Source organism: Rhinoderma darwinii, chromosome 8, assembly GCF_050947455.1.
Source record: "Rhinoderma darwinii isolate aRhiDar2 chromosome 8, aRhiDar2.hap1, whole genome shotgun sequence".
In the NCBI taxonomy this organism is placed as follows: Eukaryota; Metazoa; Chordata; class Amphibia; order Anura; family Rhinodermatidae; genus Rhinoderma; species Rhinoderma darwinii.
Genome location: NC_134694.1, coordinates 9,368,570 through 9,395,047, shown reverse-complemented (window position 1 = coordinate 9,395,047; position 26,478 = coordinate 9,368,570). Strand labels below are relative to the sequence as shown.

At 42.6% G+C, this 26,478-nt stretch overlaps 2 protein-coding genes across 3 annotated transcripts in view; both read left to right on the top strand.

Annotated features, from left to right (window-relative positions):
- LOC142659160 (ficolin-2-like) overlaps positions 1–8,915 on the top strand; it is a 39,218-nt gene extending 30,303 nt beyond the window's left edge. Inside the window, exons 3-10 of one of the 2 annotated variants that reach the window (XM_075834982.1) lie at positions 2,512–2,604; positions 3,813–3,857; positions 4,198–4,224; positions 4,411–4,449; positions 5,949–6,076; positions 6,490–6,619; positions 7,289–7,423; positions 7,681–8,915. In XM_075834982.1, the coding sequence (XP_075691097.1) occupies positions 2,512–2,604; positions 3,813–3,857; positions 4,198–4,224; positions 4,411–4,449; positions 5,949–6,076; positions 6,490–6,619; positions 7,289–7,423; positions 7,681–7,931 (848 nt within the window). In that variant the 3' untranslated portion in view covers positions 7,932–8,915. Of the gene's footprint in view, positions 1–2,511; positions 2,605–3,812; positions 3,858–4,197; positions 4,225–4,410; positions 4,450–5,644; positions 5,683–5,948; positions 6,077–6,489; positions 6,620–7,288; positions 7,424–7,680 lie in introns of both variants that reach the window. The other variant, XM_075834983.1, reaches the window with a different exon arrangement.
- A 13,895-nt stretch (positions 8,916–22,810) lies between these two features.
- LOC142658962 (olfactory receptor 10A3-like) lies at positions 22,811–23,749 on the top strand. The gene has a single exon (XM_075834567.1). It carries the CDS (start codon positions 22,811–22,813, stop codon positions 23,747–23,749), a length of 939 nt encoding a protein of 312 aa, XP_075690682.1.
- The last annotated feature ends 2,729 nt before the right edge of the window (positions 23,750–26,478 follow it).

Genomic DNA, 26,478 nt, shown 5'->3' with positions numbered 1-26,478 from the left:
TTTGCTGATGACATCTTTCTTATGACTGCAAATCCCAAGGAATCTTTGCAGCCACTACTTTAGGAACTGGATGAGTTGGGTTCCTTGTCTGGCTACAAAACAGAGGGTCTACTACTAAAAGGCCTGTGATGGCCACCTTGGAATTTTTTGGGCCAGGAAAGACTATGAAAATTTGGTTTTGGCTTCTATGCTTTAGCAGTTGATACATAGGGTCCTTGAGGAGGCAACTATACGAGTTGGGTTTACCAATCATTACATGGGCATAGTGGACTTCCTTAGTGGATTCTGGGTTTCCAGCGGCTGGAGGGAAGGTTATAGAATATGTGGATCGTGGTTTGGTTGCCACCATAATTAGTGTTTTGTGAGCATGGCACTATGCCCAGGACCGTGCCATCCTGCATACAGCTGAAGTTTTGTTGCATAGTTAATGTATTGTAGAGTGGTTTACAGTATTGTTCCTTATCCAAAGTATAATAATTGTTGTGAGGAGACATCATATGAGCAAGTGCTGAAAATACGAGGAAGATATTTTGCTTCATCGGGAAGAGTGGACAGACAAGTGTCACGTATATTTGTATTGTAGGCATCTATTACAGTCATCTAGAATAAGTTAATAATTTAAGTTAAGAATTTAATACTGTGCACACTATAAATAGACATCCGTATGAAATATGAAACATCCACGTCTTCCATATGTCGAAATATCTGTAATTCCATCTCTAGTGAAAAATAGTTTTTCTTATTTGAGCAACCATGAACTCTTTATTTACTGTTCCTCTAATGTACTGGAACTATCCTGGAAAATCAAGTAACACTACATTACCCATCGTTAAATAGTATATATATTTTTTTTAATCAAAGGTTGTCCTAGTTGGCAGAAGGTGACATGGGTTGGGGGTCTGGAACGTCTACCAATGCACTTAGTGATGATCCCAGCACAGATAATATTTTACTCATCGGTTTCCACAATTCCAAATGGCCCTTTAAATATACTCAGTCATAATTTTTTTATGTTATCAAAAATCCCATTTAGACGTTTCTTACGATGCTCATACACCTTAGATAGCTGATGGTCGAACGCTAGTTCGGCCAACGGCTATTCCTCCAAAACACATGCGTGTTCTTAATGGGGAGAGCTGGGGAATTAGCTGCTGCCATCTGGCGGCCTATCTCCCCTGAGAACAAAAGATCAGGCATGCTGAAATCCAACATGTCCAATCCGTAGTCCTCCGACATCTTCCATTGGTGGAGTCCGGGCACCCCCATACACATTAGATGGTCAGCCAGTCTAGGCACTTTCTAAGTTATATCTGTTTTTGAGAAAGCTGAGTGACACCAAGGTAACTCCTTTTTCCATTGAAGTTGATCACCAAGGCTTCATGACTTCTGAAACCCCTGGTGATCAGATAATATCTCCAGGCGAAGCTGCGGCTGGCCGCAAATTACATGCTGACCATTCAAATGAATGGCTAACCATGTAATACATGGATGGGCTGAGTCCACCAGAGCGAGAGTTGCGCTTTGTTAGCAGCTCTCTATTCTGACTAATAGAGGGGGTCCCAAGCGGGGGACCTTACTCTCTGACATCCGTATTCCCTAATAGCCTAAAAACAACTAGGGCTGGGCCCCATAGCAGCTTATGTACATACGCCCTAGACCTGACACAGTTGAGTAGCTCAAGAGCAATTATCCTCACGTCCGAGATATATAGTTGTCAATTGAAAACATAAAAAATAAATCCAGCACTTAAAACCTAGTGAGAGGGTAAAAAATAAAAAAATATATATTTTTTAATTAATAGAAAGTTTTGGGCTCAACGTGACACATTTGCCAACACTTGACGTGATCAATGCGGAATATCAGATTATATTATCATAGCAACAATTCCTGTTCACGTCACCTGTTTATGTGGATCCTGGATGCAGTTATCATGAAATCTTAACCTCGGAGGGTGATATCTGTGTTTTTATAGTAGACACCAGGAAACACATTCTTTAGAGAAGGTTTAACCTTTCCATTTGCCAGATGTTGGGTGGAGAAAGGGGTGGAATTACAACATCATTTTAGCACATAAATAAGGAGGTTGTCCTATTACAAACCAAATTCAGACCCAAGTAGAGATCTCCCGTTTGAAGCTGAGATGGTCTCCTCAACTTGTATGGTCCTCTTCCTGGTCATCACCCTTAGTAATGCTCAGGATACATGTTCAGGTAAGTCAGTGTTATGGGATTCCTATATAGAGAAACCAGGTAATACCATTCATATTACAAATTGATCATTGTCTTTTTAAAAAAAAAAAATGCAATATCAATAAAATATTTCATGGAAAAGTTTGTTATTCAGGTAGGAAATACATTTATTTTTTTTGTTGACTATTGTATCACACCTCAAAATGTAAAGTACGAAGGGATAATACTGCTTAGAAAGTCACAATCCATATTCAAAGTTATACATTGCATGAAGCCTACATATGGAAATATAATTTATAGACTATGTTTTTGTAATTGACAGGTGGCACAGAGCAGTTGACCATTCTTAGAGGATGTCCTGGAGTCCCAGGGGCCCAAGGAGACAAAGGAGAACATGGATTACCAGGAGAGAGAGGTTGGTGTCTTTAATGCCGGATGGACTAAAAACTCATAGTTCTGTTACAGGGATGAAAAAAAAAAGTATGTTGATTAGCTCAAATGACAGATGATCATGACATTCTTTGAGGAAGAAGTCAAGTTTATTGTTTATATTGTAGTTCAGTTAAAAAAAAGTGTACTGAGTGTGGTCAATTATCTTCTGTTTTATGGGAGGCCAATATTTCCCAGGTAGTATCTACTGAGACTTTTCCAGATAGTATCTTCGGAGACTTCTACAGAGACTTCTCAAGGTAGTATCTACGGGGACTTCTCAAGGTAGTATCTACGGGGACTTCTCAAGGTAGTATCTACGGGGACTTCTCAAGGTAGTATCTACGGAGACTTCCCAAGGGAGTATCATCGGAGACTTCTACAGAGACTTTTCCAGTTAGTGTCTATAGAGACTTCTCAAGGTAGTATCTACGGAGACTTCCCAAGGTAGTATCTACGGAGACTTCCCAAGGTAGTATCTACGGAGACTTCCCAAAGTAGTATCTACGGAGACTTCCCAAGGTAGTATCTATGGAGACTTCCCAAGGTAGTATCTACGGAGACTTCCCAAGGTAGTATGAAGGGAGATCTCCCAAGCCGGTATCTGTGGAGACTTCTCCAGGTAGTATCTACTGAAGCTTTTCTAGCTATATCTACTGACGCTTCTCTTGCTGGTTTCTACTACAGAGTTCCCAGGTGGTAAATACTGATTCTTCTAACATGTTCATTGAAGCTTCTGCAGGTTTTATCTATTGAAGCTTCTGTAGGTAGTACCAGCTGAAGTGATTCTAGATGTTATTTAGATGGTGTCCAGAAAATTTTCACTGAAGCTTTTTCAAGTGGTATCTACTAAATATTGTCTAAGATGTGTCTACTAAAGTATTTCTTGTTGCTGTATAGAAAAGTTATTCAGCTTGTATCTAGTAAAACTTCTCCAGGTGTTATCTGCTCAGTTCCTCCTGGTGATATTCATTATTTAAACTTTCCAAGGTGGTTAAGTATGAAGGAGCTATAGTCATGACTGGAGTGATGGTTTATCTGCCCCTGTCTAGATTTGAGAATATATATTGGTCCATACACTGTACAGGGCCATGGGCTACTTACCAAAATGCCTCTTTTGCAATCTCCCAGGAAATATATCATCACTGATACTTTGTCGTAAGGTCAATGCAATGGATTTTTTTATTTATTTAGGTTTTCCAGGAAGTCCAGGAAAGGCTGGGCCACCAGGAATACAAGGTTGGTGTTGGTGGTTGTCTCCATAGGTGGTCTGACGATTTGACATTTGTGGCTCCAAACAAAAACATGACAACCTCCTAGAAGGACCTCTCCAAACCAGCTACTATAATACGCCCCTGAATGGAAATATTGCGGAGGCTTGGCATCATTACTACCGTCTCATTCACTCATCTATTCCTCTCTCCCATTTGATGGTTTCACCTGTTCAGATTTCCTCCTCCTCATTGTTATGAGGCCCCTTCATTTTATGTCATTGACTTGCACATCTACTCACTTCGGTGGATCATATTCTACATAAACAAACACTTCTATATCATTTGACATTTTTATTTTAATGCAGGAGATCCAGGACTTCAAGGACCAATAGGTAAAGTAATAAACTGACATTTTGTAGTAGGTTGTAAGGAATTATGATATCATGATGCATTTATGTTTTTTAAAAATATTAGCAAAGATTTTCGATTATATTACATTTTATTGAACTACGTGTATGATCTAACCAATATCAAGCTATGAAAACCATCTAAAATAATGTCTTTCTTCTTGTATGCAGGAGATAAGGGAGATCCAGGTTCTTTGGAAGCTTTGTATAGTGAGTGACTTTCCTACCGGCATCGCTCTGTATAACGAATAAGTAAATAATATAATTTTTCCTTACCCTGGGTGGAGTTTAGTCAGAGCATTACTGTATGATCCTGACAACTAACCCATGGGTAGGAAAAAGTAATTAAAGGGGTTGTCTCATAAAAGCAGAGGGAAGTAATAGAGTGGGGGGTCTCCTTCTCATGACCTCCCTCCATAAGCAAGAGCATCAAGCCGCTAAACAAGAGCAGCTCTCTTGATGGCGGACCCGGCATTTAAAGGGGTTTTCCGGTTACAGCAAATTAATGTAATTTATTTGTATGTTTAAAAGTTATACAATTTTCCAATCTGCTTTCTGTATTAATTCCTCAGGGTTTTCAAGATTTTTGCTTGTTGTCGTTCAGTACAAACTTTCATTGTTTACTTCCAGTGGATAAAATTCTGTCCATGGTCATGTGATGGACACACAGGTGCTGAGATCGTTACAAGACACAACTCTGATATTGTAACGAGCCGTGCACCTGTGTGTCCATCACATGACCAGGGACAGAATTTTATCCACTGGAAGTAAACAATGAATGTTTCTGTTGAATAACAACAAGCAGAGATCTTGGAAAACCTAGAGGAATTAATGGAAAAAGTATATTGGAAAATTGTATAACTTTTAATTATACAAATAAAATAAAAATAACATTCATTTGCTGAAACTGAACAATCCCTTGAAGGCTATGTTCACATCTGCATCTCTAGCCAATGTTAGTGGTTCCATTGAGGCTTTTGAACACCAGAATAGCACAGCATGTAGCACTATCCTTGATGTCAATGGGGCCTGTCTGATGCCATTCGGAAGCCATGATGCCAGTGTGAACAAAGCCTAATACTACATCAGTCAGCGCTTTCTTTCAGAATAACAGCTGATCGCCCGGAGATGGACCCATGGCGTTCTTTAGAGAAGGGCTTGTCTTTATGAGACAACCCCTTTAATATACAGCTGACACATTTCCTGGTGTGGAAAAAAAAGGGGTTTTGTAGATAATAGCCACAATGTAGAAACTATACTGTAACAGGGAATACAGGGAGAACAAAGCCTTTATAATTTACAGGACAAGAGTGGAGTTTGTTTAAATAAACCGATACGGGAAAAAAAGGTGGGTGTCCGTCAGTGTTCAGTAGGGCTGGAATAGTTGTGTGCTTCTTCTTGGTAGAAAACCTAAAGGGGAAAAGCAAGAAAGAAGTCCTGAAGGTGAGAGGGTGAGAAGAGAAGTGAAGGTGCTGGTTGGGCCGATATCTGGAGAATAGTGAAGACATAAGACGGGACAGGTCGAAGCCAATGGAATGATGGACGGGGAGACGAGGCGGTGAAGGAATCAACCAAATTATCCATGTGTCTACTGCCAAACCCCAGTCAACTTTGTCCGAGATCCGAGAGATACTGTAACTTATTACGGTCCCACATCTTCCACTTTTTCCTTTTACGCTGTGTTTTTGTTTTATTTTTGTGTCTTACAGCTGAACGGGACTGTAAATCACTGCTGGAGAAAGGTTTTACCCTCAGTGACTGGTACACCATATACCCTGACGGCGGTAAACCACTAAGAGTCCTATGTGATATGCACACTGATGGAGGAGGATGGATTGTACGTCTTTTCATGAATTGTTGTCACGTACAAGTCACAATGACCACAAACCAATGACAATTTAGAGTTATTAGAGGAGCCTACGGTGCATGGGCTCCTACTTCTAAAATAAATATTCAAGCCTTTGGCCGGCTACCAAAATATTAGTGCCTTGACCGGCATCCACAAATGATAGTCAATGCTACAGATGTTTTCTTGAGATAGAGGCATGATGGGGGTCCTACTCCATGTATCTAGGTATGATTCAGGTATCCAATAACCAGGAAAACTAGAAAATAACATTGGACGTAGTGGAACAATGTTTGGATATGTAAAATACAAAAGTCCAGGTTTCCGCATCTTATTGGATGCTGTAGCATCTGTGTGTAACTCATAGCCACACGGTATAGATGTGTTTTTTTGTTTAATTGTAGGTCTTCCAGAGACGTTACGATGGTTCAGTTGATTTCTTACGTGATTGGGCGTCTTACAAGATGGGATTTGGCAGCCGTCTATCTGAGTTCTGGCTGGGGAATGATAATATTCATGAAATAACATCATCAGGTAAAGGTTCATCAGGCCTTCCTATGACGGTGGCAATGCGTCCATCATTGGAAGTTTTGGGTCCTCAATGGGATTGCAGTTCCCAAACTCCCATCATTGTGACCCTTATGACATGTCTTCTACAATACTATAATCAGAAACCCCATTTAAAGTGCAACCTGATATATGTATATTACAATATATTAAAATTTATTTTGAGGAACCTGCTGTTATAACATGAAGGGTGTTGAAGGGACTGAATAAAACTATAATTTTGAAAGTGAATTTCGACACTTGAACAGCATTTTCTTAAATTTAAATAAGTCCAAAATATTTTTCTCAATATTTTATGTATATCTCTTCGTCGGTTCAGAGCTTTTAATCTGATATAGAACTCCAAATCCCCTGCATAGACATAGCATTAAATAATAAAATCCTGTCTGCTTGCTGCCACCACTAGAGGGTGCTAAAGAGCTTATTGCATACTGGTCTATTTATTGTAATGTATAAACAGTCTGCTGTATGTTCTTGAGCTCCCCTTAGTGGTGGCTGCAGGCAGACAGATTTTTAACATGGATATTCACTTTAAGATGATATATGGAAGGATCCGGGTCCCCCATCAGCGCACAGACTGTGTCAACCACATCTCTATTGCCATTATCTGTGCTTTTGATTCTCCTTTTGTCACAGGTACATGGGAGCTACGCATTGACCTGCAGGATTTCGACACTTTCAATTATTTTGCTACATATCAGGCTTTCAAAGTTATGGGGGAGACTGAGAAATACAAGTTGGTACTTGGAGGCTTTATCAGTGGTAATGCAGGTAAGGACAATGGTCTAGTGCAGGGGTCAGCAACCTTCGGCACCCCAGCTGTTGTGAAACTACAATTCCCAGCATGCCCTGACAGCCTTTGGCTGGAATAATAAAGCCTTTGGCTGTCAGTGCATACTGGGAGTTGTAGTCTCACAGCAGCTGGTGTGCCGAACATTGCTGACCCCTGGTCTAGTGTATGGTAGGAATAACGGTTGTGTGGTAGACAAGTCATGGATGTCACTATAATATACTGTATCCTGGTCCAGGAGATTCTCTGTCCTACCAGAATTGGACGATGTTCTCCACCCTGGACCAAGACAATGATCCTGATCCTAGAAGTTGTGTGGAATTGTACAAAGGAGCCTGGTGGTACAATCAATGCCACCAGTCCAACCTGAATGGAATGTACCTTCCCGGGAAACACGAATCCTTTGCTGACGGAATAAATTGGAACTCGGGCAAGGGTTATAATTACTCCTACAAAAGATCTGAGATGAAAATCAGAGCTGTAAAATAAAGGAAAGGGGCTCATGACTCCAGTCATCCTCTTCACCCAGCTCTCCTAGATGCCTGAATGTCTAAATCATCCTAGTTCTGCATCACTATGGGAAATGACATATATTACATGAATAAGTGGATTTGTAATTTCTGAGTCTGGGAAAGCAGTGTGACTAAACTTGTGTTGCAGGGGAAATGCGCTTTAATGTATACGTTTGCAAAGCCAATATATTGTATGGACACCTCCTCTGTATAGAGCCATTGTATTCACCCCTGGACACTTGTATATATTAACGTCTAGGATTTTTTGTTTTTCTTTACGGAAAACATTTACGACAATAAATATAGCAGCACAATGCTTAAAATAGTCACTATAATGCCATTTATTGCTTCTTTCCAGTGCCATAACCGCCATCTCTATTATTGGCTCACTGCCACCGACAGGATCCACTTTAAATTAGGACATCTTCTGTAGCACCCGCTGAATCCCCCCCCCCCCCCTCCCATTGTTATTCAAAGGGCCAAAAGAGAAGCACAGTATGTAAAGTACTGGACTGGGTCGGATTTACTACCTTGCTTTCCAACTACAGCATCTGAAGGGATGGGAATGGCGATTCAGTCCATGCGCTATTGTGTCACCAACTTGGGACAAATCACCTGTATGAAGTTGCTGAGGCTTACAAATTTAAAGGTCCTACTAGGCGACTACCAAGGCTGTTTTTGGTACACAAATTATGGTGGAAGGTGAGGACCATACAGGGACTTGAAGGATGCCCCCCCCCCCCCCCACTATACGGCTATATACGATACCCCATGGCTTTGGGAGTTGTTCCATCTGGAGGGCTCTGTGTTCTCTATTGATCGTTGACATGTTGCTTCTTAAAGGGTCACTAAACTTTCATAAAACTTCTGACGTGTCATAGTGACCTGTCAGAAGTTTTGATCGGTGGGGATCCGAGCACTGAGACCCCCACCGATCACTAAAACAAAGCGGCCGAAGCACCCGGATGAGCGCTGAGCCACTTCTTTTCTGATCGGCTTTTCTCGGAAAGCCGAGCAATTGGTGTACGGTCTCATAGAGTTTCTATTGAGCCTGTACACCGCTCACTTGGCTTTCCCGAGAAAAGCCGTTCAGAAACAAATCTGCTCAGCACTCACCCGGGTGCTTCGGCCGATTTCATTTTAGCAATAGGTGGCGACATATAGTTAGATAGGATGAGAAAAGACACAGGTCCATCATGTTCAACCTTTCCCAATCAATTACATGTCATTCATCACTTGATTAATTATAACCCTCAATGCCACTCATCAGTAGATAAACATCTATTTTTTATATAAATGCTGACATAATATCTACCATTATTACCTCTTGGGGAAGGGCATATCATTGTTTGACTACTCTAACTGTAAAGAACCCTTTCCTATATGGATGTCTGAAACGTCTTTCTTCCACACGCAATGAATGTCCCCTGGTCCTTTGTAAAGTTGTTGGAAAGAACAGATTATGTGCTAGTTCTTTGTATTGAACACACACATATTTATACATATTAATAAGATCACCTCTAAGGCGTTTTTTTTTCCAAGCTGAACAAGCCCAATTTCTCTAGCCTTTCATCTTAAGGGACACCTCCCATTCCATTTATTGATCTAGTCACCCGCCTTTGAACCTTCTCTAGTTCTGAGCCCAGAAGTGAATTACATATTCAAGATGTGGATTTATGGAGGGGTAATATTTCATTTGAATCAGAGGTTTTTATTTCTCTTTTTATACATCCTAAAATCCTATTTGCTTTTGCAGCTGCTGCCTGACATTGAGTGCTGCTGCTTAGATTATTGGTAACCAGAATACACTGGTCCTTCTCTTGTTCCGTTATCCTCCGTTTTATTCCATTTATTGTATATGCATTAATACTATTATTGCGTCCTAGGTGCATTACTTTACATTTATTAACATTACATTTCATCTGCCATTTTCGCCCATGCTGCCAGCTTATCTAGGTTGTTCTGTAATATTTTAGAGTCCAGCTAAGTTTTAAGTATCCTACAAAGTTTTGTATCGTACTGCAAGTAAAATCTATCCATGATACTGAGACTTAAAAGTTTTCATGATGATTCATTTTAATATAATCTACTATTCTCTGTTGTCAATTATTCACAATTGCGAATGGCTGATTGTAGAATTTTTGAATTCAGTGGTCTCCAATGTGTTGCTTTCCAGCTGTTGCAAAACGACATTATGTTATAGGATTATCAATAATAATGCAATTCCCTCTGGTGTAGCGTCACTATAATGAAGCTTTGGGTTTGGAGGAAGCTCTGAGACTTGTCATCTCAGTAGTAATTAATCCCTAACCCTCCAGTATCAGTAATAAGTAAACACGCCTGTCCCTGGTTTCCACCAGAGTCCCCGGTGATCTTCCCTCAAGATGTTGCAGTTTAGACATCTTCTCCTTTGGGGGATCATTCGTGTTGAAACCAATTGTTTGTTTTCTATGTTTGATATATCACTGGGGACCAAGTACAGGATACAAATGTTTAATTCCCAAGTGGACGCTGTAATCCGTGATTAAATTGGTTGTAAATTTTGGTCATGAAGATGTGGAGAAGGGGAGTCCTGGCCCATATGGCCCAATAAAAGATACAAGAACAACCTCAATGACAAATGGCCTCCAACCTGTGGCTCTCCATCTGTTGTGAGACTACAACTCCCAGTATGTCCTAAGAAATTGGGTCCTAAGAGGGGGCCTCATAGCAACAATTTAAATGCCCCCAACCCCATTATGGTGCTGGGTTTTGGAACCCAGGATAGAAGGGTCTATTGTTTCCCCCACCACACACTTGGCCATGGAAAAAACACCCATCCAGTTCTACACATAGTCCTGTAGTGTTGATCCAGAGGAAAACATAAACCCCTATTAGATAGTTCAAATGGCCTGATATTAGAGGGGACACATTTTAACCCCCTCTCGATGCCAAATAAAACTGTCCATATAAAACCCTGGATCAACGACCCTTCTGCAGTCATCTAGTACATATAAATTATTATTATTTGCATCCAGGCCCTTCTTAAACTCCTTCATGGAATCAACCATCACACCAGGGGCACGCTGCAATACATCAGCCTGTCATTGGAGAGGAGGTGGGTGATGTATAAAAGATCATAGAACTTCTGGATAAATTTAGGCAGGAAGCTATCATCACAACATCAAAGTTCAATAGTGTGACTGCTCTTACAGTAGAGAGTTCTAGTCTCACTGCTGTTAGAGTAAAGAATCCCTACTTAGTTGATAGTGAAACAGTCTTTCCTCTAGACGTAGTGGATGCCCCCTTGTACTGGCTATAGGCCGGGGTAAAAAAAGATCATTACATAGTTCTCTGTATTGTAAATTGATAGAAGAAATGACATCAATCCTAAATCATCTTTTTTCAAAACTGAATAACCTCAAATTTCATCATATTTCTTGGTACTGCAGTCCGCTCTTTCCCTAAATTACTTTGTTCTTGTCATGTATATCAAGGCCTGTCTTGATGCATCCCATAATTGTATTTGCCTTTACAGCAGCTACCTGGCACTGGTTACCTAAGCATGATTGAAAAAATGTAATAAAATAACACTTAGTTCTGCTTCTCCATCTTCTGTTGGGATGTAAAGTAGTTTTTACAAGGGAGCAATATACAATTTAGAATTCAGTTATACATATAATGTAGTTATAGGTCATGTGCCTTTGGTAACATGGGTGGGGCTGTGACAAATATTGTCAATTATTTCACAATTATAGTCAATTATTAGTATTTTGGCACGGGGAATGTTCCTTCCAGGTCAGATGAATTTACATTGGTTTTCATTAATCCCCAGGGTAATGCTATTTATAATCCGGTCAAATTAATGATCAATCAATTTTTTTTATGAGTTTTGTTTTTCCCCAACTTTATGGATTCTTAATTATACTCCAGGGGCACGGAGCAATACGTCAGTCTGTCAGTGGAGGGGAGGTGGGTGAAGTATAAAAATATCACAGACCTTCAGGATAAATTTGGGAAGGAAAATATCACTGATTTGTGATACACCCTCTATAACATAAGAAACTTCATAGCATTGTTGTGCCCATTGTACCAGTACCAAACAATGGCAAAAATGATCAGTAATTCCATAAACGCAGCCGAATTCTAGATATAAAATAAGGTGAGTTCATAAAAAAATGGTATTACAATAGCCAAAATAACTAGAACTACTATGTTATTACCACCATTATTATTTCTACTACTATTATTATTTCTAATATTATTATTATTATTATTTCTTCTGCTACTATTATTACCACCATTATTATTTCTACTACTATTATGTTTATTGCTATTTTTGTTTTGGCTACTACTTCTAATATAACTATTGTTATTATTACTTCCACGCTCATGTCACCTGCACCTCAAAAACATTTCCAGAATCCGCCCTATTTCTGTCGAAACAGCAAAAACACTCATTGCCGCTCTGATTCAATCTCGTTGTAAAGGATCTGCCAGGCACTGCTTCGGGGTTAATTCCCAGAATTAATCAGTCAACACCTGAGTGTACATCCCTGAGACAGACACCAGCTTCCTCCACTCAGGCTGGCAGGCTTAGGAGTGGGAGAGCCTATCGCAACCTGGCCAGACTCAGCTAGCTCCCGCCCTCGGTCTATTTAAGCCTGCTCTTCCTGTCCATCTGTGCTTGTGAATTCTTTCCTTGAGGTTTCCTGGCCCAGCTACAGCTCCTGCTACTTTTTGATCCTGCTCCATACAGACCCCGGCTTACCGACTACTCTTCTGCTTTTCGCTTTGTACCTCGCACTCTCCTGGCTTGACTCGGCTCGTTCACTACTCTGTTGCTCACGGTGTTTCCGCGAGCAACTGCCCATTTCCCTTGCTTGTATTCCCTTGTTTGTTTGTCGTGTTTGTCATGCACTTACTGAGCGCAGGGACCGCCGCCCAGTTGTACCCCGTCGCCTAGGGCGGGTCGTTGCAAGTAGGCAGGGACAGAGTGGCGGGTAGATTTGGGCTCACCTGTCCGTTTCCCTACCCCCCCCCCACCATTACAAATTCACAAGCCCTATACCTAGTCTACCCTGGTCCCTGACACCATTATGGAACCCCGTGAAACCCTGGCTCAGCAAATGCAGGGTCTCTCCCTACAGGTCCAGGCCCTGGCTCAGAGGGTCAACCAGCCTGATGCTACCTTGGTAGTTCCCCTCACCGCACCCCTTGAACCCCACCTCAAGTTGCCCGACCGGTTCTCAGGTGACCGGAGGGCTTTTCTCTCCTTTCGGGAGAGTTGTAGGCTTTACTTTCGCTTAAAGCCTCACTCCTCAGGTTCTGAGAGCCAGCGGGTGGGTATAATTATGTCCCGGCTCCAGGAAGGGCCCCAAGAGTGGGCCTTCTCCTTGGCTCCTGGCGCCCCTGAACTTTCCTCCGTTGATTGTTTCTTTTCTGCCCTCGGACTTATTTATGACGAGACCGACAGAACTGCCTTTGCCGAGAGTCAGCTGGTGACCTTACGTCAGGGTAAGAGACCTGTTGAGGAGTATTGCTCTGACTTTAGGAAGTGGTGCGTAGCTTCTCGGTGGAATGACCCTGCCTTAAGGTGCCAGTTTAGGTTGGGTCTGTCGAATGCCCTGAAAGACCTGCTAGTTAGTTATCCCTCTTCTGACTCCTTAGACCAGGTTATGGCTTTAGTGGTACGACTTGACCGACGTCTCAGGGAACGACAACGTGAACGTTTATGTGTTTTTTCCTCCGACTCCCCCATGATGCCTCCCGAAGTCCCGTTGCTTCGTTTCTCCCCTAAAGACTCAGAAATACCTATGCAACTCGGGGCCTCCGTGTCCCCTCAACAACGTAGAGAATTCCGCAGGAAGAATGGTCTCTGCTTCTACTGTGGGGATGTCAAGCATCAAGTAAACAACTGTCCCAAGCGTAAGAATGCTGTCAGAGAGCTCCCGCGTCTAAGTGATCATCGGGGAGGTCACTTGGGCGCACAGGTATTTCCCGTAAATATGAAACGTACTAAGATATTGCTTCCCTTTCAGGTCTCTTTTGGTGGTAGGTCTGCTACCGGCAGTGCCTTCGTGGATTCAGGGTCCTCTACTAATATCATGTCTGTGGAATTTGCTATGTCTCTCGCTATGCCTCTGATTGATTTGCCTAAACCTGTTCCGGTAGTGGGTATCGACTCCACTCCTCTTGCTAATGGTTATTTTACACAGCATACCCCTGTTTTTGAACTCCTTGTTGGCTCCATGCATTTGGAGCAATGCTCTGTACTATTGATGCAGGGATTATCGTACGATTTGGTTCTAGGTCTTCCCTGGTTGCAGTTGCATAATCCTACGTTTGACTGGAATACTGGGGAGCTAACCAAATGGGGTAATGAATGTTGTACGTCATGTTTTTCTGTTAATTCTATTTCTCCCCCTAAGGAGGTGAATACGCTACCCGAGTTTGTTCAGGACTTCGCTGATGTTTTCTCTAAAGAGGCCTCCGAAGTATTACCGCCTCATAGAGAATACGATTGCGCTATCGAATTGGTACCAGGAGCTAAGCTTCCTAAGGGTAGGATATTTAACCTTTCTTGTCCCGAACGTGAAGCCATGAGGGAGTATATCCAGGAATCCCTGGCCAAGGGTTACATTCGTCCCTCTTCTTCTCCGGTAGGTGCTGGCTTCTTCTTCGTAGGGAAGAAGGATGGGGGTCTTAGGCCATGCATTGACTACCGTGGCCTGAATAAGGTCACGGTAAGGAACCAGTATCCCCTTCCTTTGATTCCTGATCTCTTTAATCAGGTTCAGGGGGCCCAATGGTTCTCTAAATTGGATCTACGGGGGGCGTATAACCTTATTCGCATCAAAGAGGGGGATGAGTGGAAGACTGCGTTTAACACGCCCGAAGGCCATTTCGAATACCTCGTCATGCCCTTTGGGTTGTGCAATGCCCCTGCGGTCTTCCAGAACTTCATAAATGAGATTTTGAGAAATTACCTGGGGATATTTCTTGTAGTGTACCTTGATGACATATTGGTGTTTTCCAGGGACTGGTCCTCCCACATAGAGCATGTCAGGAAAGTGCTCCAGGTCCTTCGAGAAAACAAACTGTTTGCCAAAATCGAAAAATGTGTATTTGGGGTACAGGAGATACCATTTTTAGGTCAAATCCTCACTCCTCATGAATTCCGCATGGACCCTGCCAAGGTTCAGGCTGTGGCTGAATGGGTCCAACCTGCCTCCCTGAAAGCGCTACAGTGTTTTTTGGGGTTCGCTAACTATTACAGGAGATTTATTGCTAACTTCTCGGTCGTCGCTAAGCCTCTTACGGACCTCACTCGCAAGGGTGCTGATGTCCTCCATTGGCCCCCTGAGGCCGTCCAGGCTTTTGAGACCCTCAAGAAGTGCTTTATCTCGGCCCCGGTGCTGGTTCAGCCCAACCAAAGGGAGCCATTTATTGTGGAGGTTGACGCGTCCGAGGTGGGAGTGGGGGCCGTCTTGTCCCAGGGTACCAGCTCCCTCACCCATCTCCGCCCCTGTGCTTACTTTTCTAGGAAGTTTTCGCCCACGGAGTGTAACTATGATATTGGCAACCGCGAACTTTTAGCCATTAAATGGGCATTTGAAGAGTGGCGCCACTTCCTGGAGGGGGCTAGGCACCAGGTAACGGTCCTTACCGACCACAAGAATCTGGTTTTCCTAGAATCTGCCCGGAGGCTAAACCCGAGACAAGCTCGATGGGCGTTGTTTTTTACCAGATTCAATTTTTTGGTTACCTATAGGGCCGGGTCTAAAAATATTAAGGCGGATGCACTGTCGCGTAGCTTCATGGCCAGCCCTCCTTCGGAGGAAGATCCTGTTTGTATTTTGCCTCCAGGTATAGTCATTTCCTCTATCGAGTCCGATTTAGTCTCTGAAATTGCTGCTGATCAAGGTTCAGCTCCTGGGAACCTTCCTGAGAACAAGCTGTTTGTTCCCCTGCAATTCCGGCTAAGGGTACTTAGGGAAAATCACGACTCCGCACTATCTGGCCATCCAGGCATCCTGGGTACCAAACACCTCATTACCAGAAATTATTGGTGGCCTGGTTTGCCTAAAGACGTTAAGGCCTACGTCGCCGCCTGTGAGGTTTGTGCCAGGTCCAAGACTCCCAGGTCCCGACCAGCGGGCTTACTGCGTTCGTTGCCCATTCCCCAGAGACCTTGGACACATATCTCCATGGATTTTATCACCGATTTGCCTCCATCCCAAGGCAAGTCGGTGGTGTGGGTGGTGGTAGACCGCTTCAGTAAAATGTGCCACTTTGTGCCCCTCAAGAAACTACCCAACGCCAAGACGTTGGCTACCTTGTTTATCAAACACATCCTGCGTCTCCATGGGGTCCCCGTCAATATTGTTTCTGACAGGGGGGTACAATTTGTTTCATTGTTTTGGAGAGCCTTCTGTAATAAGTTGGGGATTGATCTGTCCTTCTCCTCTGCTTTCCATCCTGAAACCAATGGCCAAACGGAGAGGACTAATCAGTCTCTAGAACAATACTTAAGATGTTTTGTCTCTGACTGTCAATTTGATTGGGTTTCTTTCATTCCCCTCGCCGAATTTTCCCTTAATAACCGGGTCAGTAACTCGTCAGGGGTCTCTCCCTTTTTCTGTAATTTTGGGTTTAATCCACGGTTCTCCTCCGTTTCACCTGGTTGTTCCAACAATCCCGAGGTGGAGGTCGTTCATCGGGATCTGTGCGCAGTCTGGGCCCAGGTTCAGAAGAACCTAGAGGCGTCCCAGAGCATACAGAAGGCTCAGGCCGATAGAAGACGTTCTGCTAACCCCCTGTTTGTGGTCGGGGATCTGGTGTGGTTGTCATCCAGGAACTTGCGTCTCAAGGTTCCGTCCAAAAAGTTTGCTCCCCGGTTTATTGGGCCGTATAAGGTCATTGAGGTCCTCAGTCCTGTCTCTTTCCGGCTGGAGTTACCCCCGTCTTTTCGTATACACAACGTGTTTCATGCCTCCCTCCTGAAACGCTGCTCCCCGTCCTTGGCCCCCTCGAGGAAACCTCCTGTTCCCGTCCTCACCCCTGAGGGGGTGGAATTTGAGGTGGCCAGGATCGTGGACAGCAAGATGGTCCAAGGCTCCCTCCAGTACCTGGTCCATTGGAGAGGATACGGGCCCGAGGAGAGGACTTGGGTACCCGCCCGGGATGTTCACGCTGGGGTATTGGTCAGGAGGTTCCACCTGCGTTTCCCCAGTAAGCCAGGTCCACTTAGAAAGGGTCCGGTGGCCCCTCATAAAAGGGGGGGTACTGTAAAGGATCTGCCAGGCACTGCTTCGGGGTTAATTCCCAGAATTAATCAGTCAACACCTGAGTGTACATCCCTGAGACAGACACCAGCTTCCTCCACTCAGGCTGGCAGGCTTAGGAGTGGGAGAGCCTATCGCAACCTGGCCAGACTCAGCTAGCTCCCGCCCTCGGTCTATTTAAGCCTGCTCTTCCTGTCCATCTGTGCTTGTGAATTCTTTCCTTGAGGTTTCCTGGCCCAGCTACAGCTCCTGCTACTTTTTGATCCTGCTCCATACAGACCCCGGCTTACCGACTACTCTTCTGCTTTTCGCTTTGTACCTCGCACTCTCCTGGCTTGACTCGGCTCGTTCACTACTCTGTTGCTCACGGTGTTTCCGCGAGCAACTGCCCATTTCCCTTGCTTGTATTCCCTTGTTTGTTTGTCGTGTTTGTCATGCACTTACTGAGCGCAGGGACCGCCGCCCAGTTGTACCCCGTCGCCTAGGGCGGGTCGTTGCAAGTAGGCAGGGACAGAGTGGCGGGTAGATTAGGGCTCACCTGTCCGTTTCCCTACCCCCCCCCACCATTACACTCGTATTGACTGCTGTAACTCATTTCTAATTCTTCTTCCTCTTACTACACTCTGCCCTCTCCAATCTATCCTTAATGTAGCAGTCAGGCTGATCTTTCTGACCAACCGCTACACCAATGCCTCACCGCTGTGCCTGTCTTAGCACTAGTCGCCGATTTCCATTAGAATTCAATTCAAGCTTATCACTCTGGCCCCTAAAGCTCTCCCCAGTGCTGCACCTCCTTACATCTCCTCCTCTTCTCTGTCTACCACCCTACTCGCGCTCTAGATTGTGACAATGATCTAAAATTAACTTCTCCATAATCCAAACCTCCCACTCCCGTCTCCGAGACTTTTCTCGTGCTGCACCAGTCCTCTGGAATGTGCTACCCCGGAAATCAGATTCATGTTCAACCTTCACAGTTTTATTCATACCCTGAAAACAAATTTTTTTAGACAGGACTATTACAGTCCCTAATCTGACCCCTTTTCTTTACACCCCTTTCCCATTCACATTGGTCCTCAGAACCTGATCCCTTTATTTAACAGTATCCCCCAGACTCCTTGCACCCCAATGTCATACACAGACACTGGCTGGTGAGCGGCTCATGCAGCTTTATGTGAACTACCCCATGTGTATAAAAGATAGCCGGGCCATTGTACTGAACAAGCAATTTTTACATTTATTGCCACCCCTATTTCCTCTCTATTTCTATGTCACTCTGTAATGCCTGATATTGTCTGTACATGTTCCCTCTGAGTTGTAAAGTGCTGCGGAATATGTTGGCGCTATATAAAGATTATTATTATATTATTTTTGCTACTATTATTACTCTTATTACTTCTGCTATTGCCATTGTTGTTGTTTCTACTACTCCTATTATTACCATTATCAGTTTTTAATGCTACTATTATTACTAGTTATTATTTTGACTATTATTATTGCAATTGTTATTCTTATGTTTACTACTACTATCTTTATTAATACTATTATTACCACACTATTACTATTGTTTTTTTTTCTACTACTACTAATATTAGTATTATTATTGTTGCTAATATTGTTACCCACTCTTGGTAATAAAGATTAGAAATTTTTTGCATTTTTACTCATTTTCGGGTGGCATGAAATCTAGTATGTAGTAAATCTGCCAACTATTAAAGTCTCCACTTCAATTATTTAAAATTGGGGGGCAAAATAAACAAATGCAGAGGGAATCAATGTATTAATGCAGGTATCTGTGCATATAACATTACTACACAACGTGGTACATTGGTCCCTACACTTACTCACTGCAGGTTCTTCTTCCTAAAGGTCCTTTTCCACAGGCCAATGATTGGGCAAATGAGCGTTTATATGAATATAATTGGCCGTTATAAACAGGGCAACGATCAGCCGAAGAACGAGCAAACGCTTTTTTATCGACTGATCGTATCGTGTATGCCGCACAAAATATTATCGTGGTCGGCAGCACATCCCCCGGTGTAAACAGGGAAATGTGCTGCTGACATGATGGCAATGCATGGGGACGAGCAATAGTAGTAATGATCGCTCGTCCCCGTACATTACTGATCATAGCTCCTTGTAAAAAGAGCAAATGAGCGCCGAATAACGAGCTGTGTCATTGATTGGCTCTCGTTGTTACGGACAAAATTGGCTGGTGTAAAAGGTCCTTAAAGGGGTTTTCCCATCAGAGACATTTATGACATATCCACAGGATATGTCATAAATGTTAGATAGATGCGGTTCCCACCTGAACTGAATGGTAGGTACAGAAACAGCATAGCTCACATGCTACGCTGCTTCCGTAACTGCTACTCGCAACTAACTCGGAAATCACACGCTTCAGCCACAGCGCAGAGCGGTAGAACAGGGTTAAGGGGCCCCGTTCTAAACATTGGTGCAGTTCCCAGAGGTGGGACCCGCATCTATCTGACATTTATGACATATCCTGTGGATATGTCATAAATGTCTCTGATGGGAAAACCCCTTTAATTCTTACTTTTATATCAGTCATTGTTGGATCACACGATATCCAAGGAAAGTCAATGAGGATTTATTATTCACCCATCATCAACAGGCAAGGCTTCGGCTCTGCTGCTACGCCACCGGTTACATAGTCTGTACTCTGTAGGTAGAGTCGAGACGTTACCTTATCATCATGGATAAATATTAAATTCTCCCATTTGGAGGATCATGGACTAGGACTTTATTACTGCATCAAGGGGATAGAACAACCCACCCATCCTGCTGACTATGCTAGACAAGAAATGTCCCAGTCTGATGAAGGGGTCTCTTGTACCTTGAAACGCGTTGCTTTTCTTCTGAGAAAATAAAAATATATAATCTGTTCGAGCTTTCTCTCGAAGATCGCGCCAACAAGGTGTTTATTGTAGTATTGGGTCCACTTCTTATTATAACAATGGGGCAGATGTACTGTGTCTCTTCTGTCTATAGCTGCATGTTTCCATATTTATAGAATCTGCTTGACTTAGGCTTTGTTCACATTTGCGTCACAACACTCTGCCAGATACGTCATATAACATACCACCGGCGCCCGCCTGATGGACCCCATTAAAGAGGGACTCCCACAAAATTTTTCCACCTCTGGCCCATTAGAACGGCACATTATGTAAATTGTGGTGAAGGTAATTTTCCTATCGGTGGCTGTATTTGTGTTATCCCCTTCCTTCTGGTCCTCATCTGTGTCATGTGACCAGCAATAGGACTCCACAACTACCACAGCGTCTCACCTTCACCACTATTTACCTTCACCACAATGTACATAGTGTCTTTCCAACGGGCCAGAGAAGAAAATAATGTTGTGGGAGTTCTTCTTTAACTTGCAATAAAGTCCGTCGTGTTCCATTGTGTTTATCCTTTTTCAATGGCAGTGTGAACAGAGTCGTAGACCGAGGTAAAGAGGTTTTAGTTATAACTTCTACTATCATTACTGTTATTTTTACTATTAGTGTTACTATTGTTATTACTTGTACTACTACAATTATTATTTCTACTACTATTTTTACCATTGTTATTATTACTACTTTTATTATAATTACTATTACTATTATTATTATTATTATTATTATTACTTCTACTACTTTTATTAGTACTATTGTTATTACTTCTACTACTATTTCCATTGTTATTACTTCTACTACTTTTATTAATACTACTATTGTTAATACTTCTACTATTATTACAATTATTATTATTATTACTATTATATATTGTTGTTATCATTACTATTGCAATTAGGCGGTCGTCACACGCGGCAGATTTTGTTGCAACAATTTTCTGCGACTGAAATTCAGTTACATTCATCTGAATGTGGTAGTTTCTGCGGCAGGTGCAAGGATTTCTTTCATCTCCCCATACATGTGCAGCGTGTAATGGGGAGGGCTGCACAAACCCTGGGGCACTTTACATTTTTTCCCTACCCTCCTCCGTTATTTAGATATCAGTGCCGTTATATTTGGCACCCAATATTTAAATAACCCCCTGAACTGTCAATGGGGTGTGTAATGGCAGAGGGCGTGTTACTATGACTGTGATGCTGTCCAATCAGATATGGACAGTGCCACAGCAAGAGCTGGAGAGAGGAGAGCGAGAACGCGCACACTCCTGTAAGGGCACGTTCAGACGTGGCTGAGTTTTTCCGCTGCAAATGTTGGTGCAGATTTGGGGCAATTACGCAATGAATCTGCACCAACATTTGCATATTTGACAGGTAATTCACACGTTGCAGATATCACAGCGGACTTGCCACAGATTTCAGTTTTTGCATTGCAAAGGCTGAAATCCGCAGTGAAATTCCGCTTCTCCTCCGCAACAGACCGTGCATGCTGTGGAGGGAAAATTCCGCACCGCCGCCTATGGTCCGCAACTGAGTTTTCAGCAACGTCTGAACTAACTTGCCTAAAAATGTATTGAAACAAATGTAAAAAACGGCCGCTGGAGAATTCCACTGCAATTCGCCACGTCTGAACCTGCCCTTATTATTACTACTATTATTATTACCATTACTATTGTCATTACTTCTACTACTAATACTACCATTATTATTTCTACTTCTACTATTATTACCATTGTTATTATTACTACTACTACAATTCTCATCATTACTTCTACTACTATTATTATTCTTATCATTATTATTTCTACTGCTATTATTATTATTATCATTATTATTATTACTATTAAGATTATTTTTTCCACTGCTACTATTATTATCATTACTATTCTCATTACTTCTACTATTATTACTTCTGCTGCTACTACCATTGTTTTTATTATTATTATTATTATTATTATTATTACCATTACTATTGTCATTACTTCATCATTATTACCATTATTATTTCTACTTCTACTAATATTACAATTGGTATTATTATTATTATTATTATTATTATTATGACTACTACTATTATCATCATCATCATTTCTATTGCTATTACTTCCACTACTATTATTAAAACGATTGTTATTACTGCTACTATTATTACCATTGGTAATAATAACAACAATGGTAATAGTAGTAGTAATAACAATAGTAATGATAATAGTAGCAGAAATAATAAATATAAAAATGATACTACAGCTACTATTACCATTGTTTTTATTACTACTCTTATTACCAATACTACTATTATTAACATTGTTATTATTTCTACTACTATTAGATTCAGTGTTTCCATATTTATAGCATCTGCTGGGCTTAGACTGAGATTTAGTGGTAGATTAAAGCCATTCCTCAGATTCTCATTCTATATGAAACTATTTAAATTATATATTGTACATTTGGTAGGTTAGGGAGAAGTAGGGGACAGATGGAAGGGAGCGTAACAGGATCAGACTACACAGGATATGTTTGTAGTCTGTAGCCATAGAGACACATAGGTCTTCATAGAAGCTGTAGACACAGAATCAGTAGAAGATTTTTATGGAGATTATTTGCGAAGGTGAACCTATCCTTGGGTTGTATTACAGGTTGACTGGTTCTTCTATAATAATGTGTGAAGGTAACGGGACCATGATTACAGAATTCTTCATGCTCGGGTTTAAGAACATAGAGAACCTCCGGATCCTGCTTTTCTTTCTGTTTCTCTTGACGTACATTGTGATTCTACTTGGAAATGTCTTCATTATTATATTGGTATCAACATGCCACCACCTCTATGTGCCCATGTACCTATTTCTCCGAAATCTCTCTGTGGCGGACCTTTTGTTTACCACCAATATTATGCCTAACATGCTGTATGTTATACTCATGGGAGGAGGGTACATTTCCATCACCGGATGTTTCATCCAGTATTATGTATTGTGCATCTCCACTTATAATCAATCCCTGATCCTTACGGTGATGGCCTTTGACCGGTATGTGGCCATCTGTCATCCTTTGCGCTACGTGGCTCTGATGAACCACAAGATTTGTCTGCATTTTATCTTCTGGCCATGGGCCATTTGCTTTGTCCTATTCCCCATTGAAGTTGCATCTTTATTCCAATTAAGATTTTGTGGATCCAATATCATTGAACATTTCTTCTGTGACTTTGCCCCCATCTTGGCCATAGTCTCCTCAGACGCTTCTATGGTAGGGACGGTAGACTTCATATTTAGCATCTCCCTCATGTTCATACCCTTTGTGTTAGTCACCATCTCCTATTTCTGTATTGTCATCTCCATCCTAAAGATTTCATCTATGGCAGGACGGTGGAAAGCGTTCTCGACCTGCAGCGCGCATCTCACCACCATCTTCATCTTCTACGGGACTCAAATTACAACATATGTATTTCCAGTTGGGGAAGACACATTTTATGGGAAAACAGTGAAGTCTTTGTTGTATACGGTGCTGACGCCTTTTATTAACCCCATCATATACAGTATGAGGAACCATGAGATCAAGAGAGCTCTGCAGCAAGTAATGTATAAAAAGAGTCAAACCTCACAAATATACCCCACGCTCCACTAAACATAGAGGAAAATACAATAAAATGCATGAAATAAATAGGCTTAGTAGCAGAATTGCTGTTGTGAATATTGCGTGGATGCAGCCAGCAGTGTAAACAGTGGGTGTTTTCATTCTGGTAACCAAAGTTATATCCATGGTCGTGTATATGTTGCACAATGTCAACTATTAACAACTTGGCTACAGCCACTGTACATGAACGCCGGCATAATATCGTGCAGGCTCAGGAGCCCGCACCATACCCAGCGTGTGCCAGGTGTTTCATACATCTAACACCCGCCTGCAATAGCCGGAATGGAAGGTCATTTTGATCTGGGCCGTTTAATCCCTCAGATGCTGCAGGTCGATAGTGACCATGACACTTGAGCAGTTAGTTAAAGGGAGAGAGCTCTCTCCGTCCTTCAATCACCCCCCCCATGCCGAATTTGCAGGGTGGCAATCCATTGTCATGGCTGTTGGAGGGCTAGTGAAGGCCTCTGGGTTTTCCTTCTGTGTACTTGTCTTAATAGTGAGCACAGAAAAAGTCAATATTACATGCAGGGCCACCATCAGGAATTTCAGGGCCCCATCCAGCCAAATTGTCTGGGCCACCCCTCCCGTGGCACCGCCTATTAACTGTTCCCCGTCCAGCACCATATCACGCTCTTTGTGTGATACATAACTAATAACTTTTGATTTGATTTAAGGCCTCATGCACACGGCCGTACCCATGGTTGCGGGCATGGACAGCCACACGCGTTTTCGGCCCATGCTCTCATACAAAGTATGGGAATACGGACCGTAAAAAGCAAAAAATAGGACATGTCCTATCTTTTTCAGTACATTTCTACGGCCTGGACACCTTCCCGTAAATAAACGGGAAGGGGTCTGTGGGCAATAGAAGTAAATGGGTCCGCAATTACGGATGATTTTTACGGTCGTGTGTATGGCGCCTGAAAGGTTTTGACGTCGTGAGCGTGAGATCAGGATCAGAAGCCTGCGGTAGTTGAGTATAATTTTATTTTTTATATTACGTTTTTGTTTTTTTTAAACGGTTGTGTGGGGGCGTTTTTATTTCAATAAAAAATATATTTTCTTATGCCTCTGTGCGTTTTTTTAATACTTTATTATTAGCGCCTTAGTAATGGCAGTTGACTGTATGACGACGTCCATTACCAAGGCGGAGCTTAGTGTTAGCCAGTAAAAAGGCTAACGCTAACCCCCCCGTTATTACCCAAATACCCACCACCACCAGGGGTATCAGGATGAGCCGGCGTACGATCCAGTACCTGAGCATCTGTAGTGACAGTCGGACACTGGGGCGGCTGGTTATGAAAATGGGGGGGGGGTCATTTATTTATTAGGTTTTGTTTTTGTTTTTTGTTTTTTTTAAATGAGGTGGGGTCCCCCCATTTTTATAACCAGCCAGATACAATAAAGAAGCCGCGCATTACCAGGGTGGGAAGGTCCACGCTTTTTGGCCCTTCCCAGCCTAATAACACCAACCTGTGGTTGCCCCAGTGCCCGACCTTCACTGCAGATGGTCGGTTACTGGATCGTACCCGGCTCTTCGCCAAACCCCTGGTGGTGGTGGGTACCGGGATAATAACGGGGGGTTAGTTGCAGCCTTTCTTACTGGCTAACACTAAGCCCCGCCTTAGTAATGGACGTGGACGTCATCATACAGACAACGGCCATTACTAAAGCACTAATAAAGTATCAAAAATGCACAGAGACATAAGAAAATATTTTTTTATTGAAATAAACACTCCGCCACCCAACCCTCTTTCACCATTTTATTAAAAAAAACAAAAACGTAGAACATCGCAGTAGTCCATCGAATCTACGGCGGAGTCCAAACGGTCCAGTGGAACCTGCAAAACAAAAAAAATAAAGTTAGTAATATAAAAAATAAAATACTCCTGCTCACCTCCAGCGACGTCTGTCTTCTGCCCTGCACCCCAATAGAAATTAGAGGTGAATGCACTGTAGTTTCTATTGTTGCGCACAGGACCTAGAGATGCGCCACAAATATTAATAGTTATTAATAATTCTGGCCCATTAAGGAGCCACCATGCGCCAGAAAAAGCTAACGCAGGGGCTCCTAAAGTGACAGAGTTCCTGTATTAGCCATGTGACAGCGATTACTAGTCAGTGACCTACTTTCAATGTGACCACTGGTAACCCGGTCACGTTGAACTCTCCATTCATAGGAAATTGATGGCCTATACTAAGGATAGGCCATCAATATCTGATTGGTGGAGTCCAACTCCTGGCACCCCTGCCGATAAGCTGCTTTGAAGGATCAGCGGGGCCGATCAGCTGCTTCTTTATTCCTTGCTCCTATTGTGAATCGTGGTTATGCTTGTAGCAGGGGTTCACAGTATTACAGTATGCACTTGAATAGGAGAAGGCTGTAATACTGTGAACCCCTGTTACAAGCATAACGACGATTCACAGTAGAAGCGGGGAATGTAGGCGAGCAGCGGCGTACGAGCGTTGCTGTTCCTTCAAAGCAGCTTATCGGCGGGGGTGCCGGGAGTCGGGAGGTGCGATTTTTGCAGCGTAATCGCTGCGATTCCGCTGTAAAAGTCACAAAACTTGAATGTTTGTTGCAGGTTTTTCGATCCCCATTAAATTCAGAGGGGAAAATCTGCAACAAAATCGCGGCAGTTCCGCAAACAGAATTGACATGCTGCAGCTTATAAAACCGCACCACAGGCCAATTTGTGTGCGGAAAGTCCGCATATCAT